This window comes from Phanerochaete carnosa (assembly GCF_000300595.1).
Source record: "Phanerochaete carnosa HHB-10118-sp unplaced genomic scaffold PHACAscaffold_3, whole genome shotgun sequence".
Classification (NCBI taxonomy): Eukaryota; Fungi; Basidiomycota; class Agaricomycetes; order Polyporales; family Phanerochaetaceae; genus Phanerochaete; species Phanerochaete carnosa.
Window position 1 is genome coordinate 1,076,518 of NW_006767630.1, and position 6,715 is coordinate 1,083,232.

Sequence of the window (6,715 nt, forward strand, 5' to 3'; positions counted from 1 at the left end):
CCCCGTATGTTCAGCAACGCCACAGCCGAGCAGTTCCACGTGCACCGACTGGGGCGCCAAACGCCACAAAGAGGCGGCCTGCCGGATTAAGGCGTCTCGGCCCACGCGTGGCTCCCGATAAGGCAGAAACACATCTCCTCTCGACGCCCACGTCACTTGTGCGGCCATGTCAGTGACAACCCTCGAGATCTCGGTACCAGACAGGGAGCGGGTCATCAAGGCCGCGATCCAAGGCAGGTCGATTGCTGCGAGGCCTGAAGCCATGTCTGACGTGCTCGCGCAGCCAAGGAGTATGCGTACTCCCGCTACTCCAAGTTCCGTGTAGGGGCGGCCCTGCTATCCGTTGATGGCCAGGTCATCAAGGGCTGCAACGTCGAGAACGCGTCTTATGGTGTGTCCACCCGTTCCCCGTCGTGAAGAACCGAGGCTGTGTCTGCACCCTCCGATATCCCATGGCAGCGAATCTTCCTTCTTACGGCCGGATGCTCATGACCGACGTGCCATCAGGTGGAACAATCTGCGCAGAGCGCACCGCATTCGTCAAAGCCGTCGTAAGTCTCGCCGTTTCCCACCCACGTCCGGTGCCGCATGGTTAACCTGCGCTCCATCAGAGCGAAGGTGTCACATCGTTCACGGCCCTCGCTGTGACCTCGTATGCCTGATTTTGCATTTCCGCCTGCTGCGTGTCCTGATTGCTGTCGTCCATCAGAGATGTCAGGGCCCCGCTCTCCCCGTGTGGCCTTTGCAGGCAGGTCATCCGCGAGTTTTGCGCGCAGAAGATGCCCATCTTCCTGGTACCCGCGGACTACGAGGCTCGCGTAGCGAAAGGGGAAACGGATGGCGGTATTAAGGAGACAAGCATCGAAGAGCTGCTTCCCCACAGCTTCGGGCCGGAGGACCTCGAGTTGCCCAGGGTGCCCGCATGAATCCGGGCGAGATTCTGATGTACACTCATTGCTTATACCTGAGACTTACATGATGCATACTCATGACCAAGAATTTATGTATCAAATGGCCAGATCGCAGACGTTTGTCCCATTTCCTCTTTTCCGGCGTCGAATCAACGAGAAGTTGTAGCGTGCGACTCGTGTGCGAGAAAGGCAAGAGCAGACCGGAGAGCAGCCTACTGCCGCTAAGGATTTTTTGGCGGCTATTATGTTTGCTCTACTAGTCTAGTACTGCAGGTCGGACTCATCGTGCATGAGAACGTGAGGACTACCCTCAGAGAAACGAGATATGATACGAGGCGCCGACTACGCTACAACACATAACTCATAGGATGAACGTCCTTTCAGGTTCTAAACCCGAAATTTTCCGCTCGTTCGGCAGCGGCAAAGGGACCAAAGAACCCTAACCCGAGTTTACTTTGGCTGGGGCCTTGCACAATGGTATTATCCTCTCTATCTTGCACAATAAGCTACTGTAGCAATTTATTTGCATCCTATTGTGAGTCAGAAATGATGTACAGCCGAGCCAGAGGGCACTACAAATATATTTTGATTTGTTTCCGCGTCCCCCCCCCCCCCCATGCACGGAAAGACTCTCAATGGCTCATAAAATTGTAAATATATGCCTATATAAATATTCAAACGACGCTATCAATTGATCTATATCATTTGAATGCACTTTCTTCTTGCCCGGCGCGCGGATTTGGCCGGTTCACAGTGCGGGAGGGCGCGCTTGGGCGCCCTCGCTTTCTCCGGATGTCACGTGATCGTTTTGACCCTAATCTGAATGTTATCCCGACGGGACGACAAGGATGATCGTCTGACCGCGGGCTCTTTACTCTTCCTTCCTCACCCACTGCGATTATGCATCGAATATCACAGCAAATACGCACTGCCTCGACGTCTGCCCACCCGTTTCCATGGCCGTCGCACTCTCGTCCAACGCCGTGGCAGATCTTCCACCTCTCGCCAGGCGCAAGCCAGGGGGATATAAAGTCCAGATGTACGCATGCCGTGCTGCCGCCATCCACGGACTCCGACGTGGATGTGCGCGCCCGAGAGCTGTCCGTGTGCTGACCCCGTTCGCGGCCTGAAGACTACGAGCTCGTGCGTCTGCACCACCCCGACTCGCCGCGATGCCGGGACGTGCCCGCGTCGGTGCGCCATGCGCGCTTCCAGTCCGTCGCCACCGCCTACGACGTGCTCCGCGGGAGGCGGCTGTCGATGCAGCTGGGCCCTGGCCGGACGGGGGACCCCGCGATGGAGGAGCTGCTGCGCAGGCGGCGGTACCAGCAGATGCGGAATGCGGCCTGGCACGACCCCTGGGAGCAGAGCCCTGGCTATGGTGGCGCGGCCCGGCATAGCTGGCATGCTAGCAGCGCGGACGATGAATGGAAGGACAGAGTGATCGTATGCGTTGGGCTACTCGTGCGTCTGCTACCTTTGAGTGGTTGCTGAACTTGCTGAAGCGTGGGCAGTCGTTGGGGCTCAGCCTTGCACCCGTAGTGATATGGGGTCCATTAGGGGGACACACAGATAGAGTACACCTCTCTGCCGCTGCTAACCTTGCTCAAGCGCGACGAGAAGCAAGGGAGTTTGGTGAGGAGCGGCGTAGAGAAATCAAGAGGAGTGTACGGGAGCATCGTGAAAGGTGTGAGAGGATGAACGAAAGGCACTCACGGCCGCGCGACAGGGATTATTAGCAGGAAGCTTAGCAAATCTTTTGTACATTGTAAATTCTAGTGGGTCTGCGGCTTTGCATGCTCGTGTTATCACTAATTAAGCACTATCGTGACTTCCAGCGGGCCTTTATCGAGAGCAATGTCCACGCTCTCTCTTTATCTCTTTGACACTTGTTGTGTGGAGACGCAGCTGGCATGGCGTGGCGTGGTTTCGGGAAGATTTTGAGGTCCCAGCACACTGTTTATGTTACAGTGATCTAGGACAAGCCAATGGCCGATTGCGCTCAAAGCGATTAAGTCATCCGAAAACATATGTACTGCCAGTGAGTGATTATTGCCTATGGCATTACGTCTATCAAAAATGATCACTCCAGCAGCGAAAAAACCGCATTTTGTTACGATCACAGCCCAGCTTCGGGTATCTCGTGCCATTTGAAAACTACAGAACCAGCTCAGGCACGCTGTACCCCCTGTGGGTCCCTCGGAACTTATGGAGACCGTAATCGGCGTTGCGGCCTCCGTATAAATGCGGGCGGTACACGCACGGCGGCTTCTCAAAGTGTCTTACGCTACACCAGCCATGAACCCCCACAGCGCTGCTGAAGCGGGCAAAGCCCACTTGCCGTCGTCGCGAGGTCTTAGCTGGGCTCTGCTGACACTCTCCTTCCAGACTCTCGGTGCGTCTGTTCTCTGGTACACAAAGAGGCCGTCCTAACTGACTGTGCACTTAGGTATCATTTATTCTGATATCGGGACGTCGCCCTTGTACACGCTTAACGGCTTATGGCCTGCGGATGGCCCAGTTCCACCAACAGAAGACGTTATCGGCGGTATTAGTGCCATTATATGGGCGTTAACACTACTCCCTCTGTGCAAATACGTGCGTTGCATTCTTTGGCCCGCATAGAAACCTGTTGACGTCGATTCGTGCTTTGTCCAGGTCTTCATCTGCCTTCGCTTCGGTACCACGGAAGGCGAAGGAGGAACATTCGCCCTTTTTCAAGGTCTCTTTCCACCTGAGCTGGACTACACAGATGACGACTCGCTATTGAACTCGTCCGACGAGAAGGCGTCAGAGGTGTCTCCCAGCCCGTCCATGATTTGCGCTCGCCAGGTCACGACCCCGCCCAAACTGCGCTTGCCGTTGTTCGTATGGGTGAGTCAGGCTCCTACACAGCGGCGTTGTGTCACTTATGTGCCGCTTCAGTGTCTTTTTGGCACCGCCCTCACGCTTGCAGACGGTGTCTTCACTCCCGCCGTCTCGGTTACCAGCGCCGTCGCGGGTATCGGCGTCGCGAAACCATCCATTAACAGCGACGTTGCGCCTATATCTATCGTGCGTCGAACTGGCCGGTTCCCATGGCAAGTTTGCTGACCTCGTTCTAGGCGCTGTTAATCGTTCTCTTCCTGTTCCAATTTCGCGGCACCTCGCAAATCGGCTTCCTCTTTGCTCCAGGCATGTCGGGTCTACGTCCGCGCATGACCTGTCAACTAACGGTCCGACAGTCACCTTCATCTGGCTGATCCTACTTGCGGTTACGGGCATCATCAACACCGTCTCCTACCCGGGCATTTTCCGTGCCTTCGACCCGTCGCGAGCGATTCTTCGTAGGTGAACTGGGTATCTCTAATACGTCAGTTAACGGCCTCCTCCGCAGTGTTCGTGCGCACCAGAGATTACGACATCTTGGCTGGTGTTCTGCTGGCTTTGACCGGATGTGAGGCAATGTTTGCCAGGTGAGTTCTGACCTTCTAGCTTGGTCATTCCGGTGGTTCATGTGATCCGATCGTCGTTAGTCTCGGCCACTTCAACATGCTGTCGATCCAGCTCTCCTTCAGCCTCTTCGTCTATCCGTCTATCGTCCTCGCTTACCTTGGCCAAGGAGCCCGGCTCATCGTAGATGGCGAAGCCGTCTTATTCAACCTCTTTTATGCTACTATCCCTGGGTCGACGAACGGTCCTCTCTACTGGTGAGTGGAGCGTCTGCAAAATCTACTCTTGATTAACCTGTGTGTAGGATCATGTTCGTTCTCGGCATCCTGGCTACGGTGAGATCGCTTCATACTTGTACTACATTCCCCTGCTCAAGTGGTATTCGCAGTTTATCGCATCGCAAACCCTTATCACCGCGGCGTTCAGTCTTGTGCAACAGATGATTAAGAACCACGTCCTTCCACCGTACGAATGCCCTAGACAGCCTTTTTCGCGTCTGCTAACACGTTCTCTAGCCTTCGCGTAGTTCACACGTCGTCAAAGATCAAGGGCCAGATCTACATCCCTGCGATCAACTGGACTTGTGAGCCGTCTATTTCTCGCATTGCGAACTCGCTCTCTAAACCAGGAGCAGTGATGATCGTCACGGTCATTGTCGTTGGGACATTCAGAAATTCCACTAACCTGTCCAACGCTTACGGGTACGGCCGATAACGCTGACTCCAGGTTTCTTGCTAACGCCCTGTACAGCTTTTCAGTTGCCACCGTTATGTTCTCCACGACCATTCTCATCGCCATCCAGATGAGATTCGTCAAACACCTGCCCATCATCGTCGCTCTAGCTTTCTTCTTGGTATTCGGCTTCCTCGATGGTAATCCCAGTCTTCTCAGCCTCCTGAGACACTTACCCTGATCTGCCTATAGGGCTCTTCTGGGGTGCCGCACTCAAGAAAATTCCTGAAGGAGCGTACGTCCCACTAATTATCGGAAGTATATGGTAGGCCGTTGGTAGCATATACACGATGCTCGATCTGACCAGCATTCAGCATGTTGATTATGCTTTTCTGGAGCTGGGCGAGGGTCAGTCTTGCAGCGATCTACGAGATGACAGGTGCTGACGTGAAGGGTGTTTAGGGACTTGAGGACGCTTTCGATGGCAACCACCGCTCGGATTTGCAGCATGTCATCGTTCGTCAGCAGCTGCAGACGGCAACCAGCGAGTACGATGCGCCGGAGATTGGTTATGAGCATCGTCAGGAAGATCGCTTTAACGATGGGTCGTCGGAGTCCGAGAAGTACTACATTTGCGATCCGGAGGACCGCATCGTCAGCACTATACTACCCTCGAAGGAGTACAACGCCTTACTACAACTTGCTCGCCTCCCCACCTGTGCTGTGTTCCACCGAATGACATCTGGAAAGGGCGTGCCTCATTCCTTCGCTGGTACGTGGTGGGCACAGCCTGAAAAAATCTAGGCCTAACAATGCCAACAGCCTTCATTCGCCAATGGCCAGCTCTCCCAAGGGTGGTGGTACGTAGTCATAGTCACCTCTACCTGCTTTTCAAGCTCAAGTCCGCTTAGATATTCTTGTCGGTCCATGTCATGTCAGTAGCATACGTCGAGCCAGGAGAGCGTTACACGCTACGCAAGGTCCCTAGCGTTCGCGGTACGTCAACAGATTGAGAATCGAGTGACTATTTCCTCACTAGCTACATGGCATGTAGGTTTCTACACCGCCATCTACCGCCTCGGGTACCGGGAAACGTTCAGTGTCAAGGTCGACAACTTCATAGACACGATCTGCGCTCTCGAAGCCCGCGAGGACCCTGTCAACAGTGCCGCTACTATCGCTGAGGTCCAGGCTGCCGCCAAGAGGGTTACGCACATGTACGGTACCCACATTGGTCTAAGAACGTACTGCTGACGGCCACTTGTAGTGCCCCACACTACGTCGTGTCAAGCAGAAGTCTGGGGTCGAGCAGGTTCATGAGGGCGGTGTCATGGATACGCAAAGTTCTCATCGAGGATATCTATCGTCGCCTAGGTAAGTGCAACAATCATCCTTGTGGATTTCGGACTAAACAACTTCTCAGCCACGATGTTCCCTGACACCGACGGATGGCTCGGCTCCGCGGATGAGTACGTCGCTATCTGGTTTGACTAGACACTTAACTTACGATAATACTCCAGGATTATCCATGTGGGTGTTAACGCTACGCTATAGCTCTGCTACATCGGTTTTCTATCTCTGTCTTCTCCGTCTGTAACCTCACGCTCGCACGCTATATATCAGTATATATACATATGATCAGTACGCATATATTTAATAGTCCATCATGAGGAGAACCGCCTTTCTCGCTCTAGGAGAAG

At 54.2% G+C, this 6,715-nt stretch overlaps 3 protein-coding genes across 3 annotated transcripts in view; all 3 read left to right on the forward strand.

Annotated features, from left to right (window-relative positions):
- Window positions 1–152: 152 nt before the first annotated feature.
- On the forward strand, window positions 153–1,012 carry PHACADRAFT_251526 (uncharacterized protein). The gene is made up of 5 exons (XM_007393002.1): window positions 153–233; window positions 284–391; window positions 508–551; window positions 612–652; window positions 710–1,012. The coding sequence occupies exons 1-5, from the start codon at window positions 167–169 to the stop codon at window positions 924–926; spliced, it is 477 nt and encodes a 158-aa protein (XP_007393064.1). The 5' UTR covers window positions 153–166; the 3' UTR covers window positions 927–1,012.
- A 762-nt stretch (window positions 1,013–1,774) lies between these two features.
- PHACADRAFT_138969 (uncharacterized protein) lies at window positions 1,775–2,957 on the forward strand. The gene is made up of 3 exons (XM_007393003.1): window positions 1,775–1,950; window positions 2,044–2,375; window positions 2,426–2,957. The coding sequence occupies exons 1-3, from the start codon at window positions 1,812–1,814 to the stop codon at window positions 2,648–2,650; spliced, it is 696 nt and encodes a 231-aa protein (XP_007393065.1). The 5' UTR covers window positions 1,775–1,811; the 3' UTR covers window positions 2,651–2,957.
- A 123-nt stretch (window positions 2,958–3,080) lies between these two features.
- PHACADRAFT_251527 (uncharacterized protein) overlaps window positions 3,081–6,715 on the forward strand; it is a 7,614-nt gene continuing 3,979 nt past the window's right edge. Inside the window, exons 1-22 of the mRNA XM_007393004.1 lie at window positions 3,081–3,306; window positions 3,361–3,509; window positions 3,570–3,785; window positions 3,837–3,965; window positions 4,016–4,085; window positions 4,136–4,237; window positions 4,288–4,366; window positions 4,427–4,600; window positions 4,648–4,678; window positions 4,732–4,808; window positions 4,859–4,926; window positions 4,978–5,044; window positions 5,094–5,215; window positions 5,268–5,340; window positions 5,390–5,423; window positions 5,478–5,787; window positions 5,838–5,875; window positions 5,927–6,011; window positions 6,070–6,232; window positions 6,283–6,389; window positions 6,439–6,484; window positions 6,536–6,715. Coding sequence (XP_007393066.1) covers window positions 3,210–3,306; window positions 3,361–3,509; window positions 3,570–3,785; window positions 3,837–3,965; window positions 4,016–4,085; window positions 4,136–4,237; window positions 4,288–4,366; window positions 4,427–4,600; window positions 4,648–4,678; window positions 4,732–4,808; window positions 4,859–4,926; window positions 4,978–5,044; window positions 5,094–5,215; window positions 5,268–5,340; window positions 5,390–5,423; window positions 5,478–5,787; window positions 5,838–5,875; window positions 5,927–6,011; window positions 6,070–6,232; window positions 6,283–6,389; window positions 6,439–6,484; window positions 6,536–6,569 — 2,271 coding nt within the window. The 5' untranslated portion in view covers window positions 3,081–3,209 and the 3' untranslated portion in view covers window positions 6,570–6,715. The remainder of the gene's footprint in view (window positions 3,307–3,360; window positions 3,510–3,569; window positions 3,786–3,836; window positions 3,966–4,015; window positions 4,086–4,135; window positions 4,238–4,287; window positions 4,367–4,426; window positions 4,601–4,647; window positions 4,679–4,731; window positions 4,809–4,858; window positions 4,927–4,977; window positions 5,045–5,093; window positions 5,216–5,267; window positions 5,341–5,389; window positions 5,424–5,477; window positions 5,788–5,837; window positions 5,876–5,926; window positions 6,012–6,069; window positions 6,233–6,282; window positions 6,390–6,438; window positions 6,485–6,535) is intronic.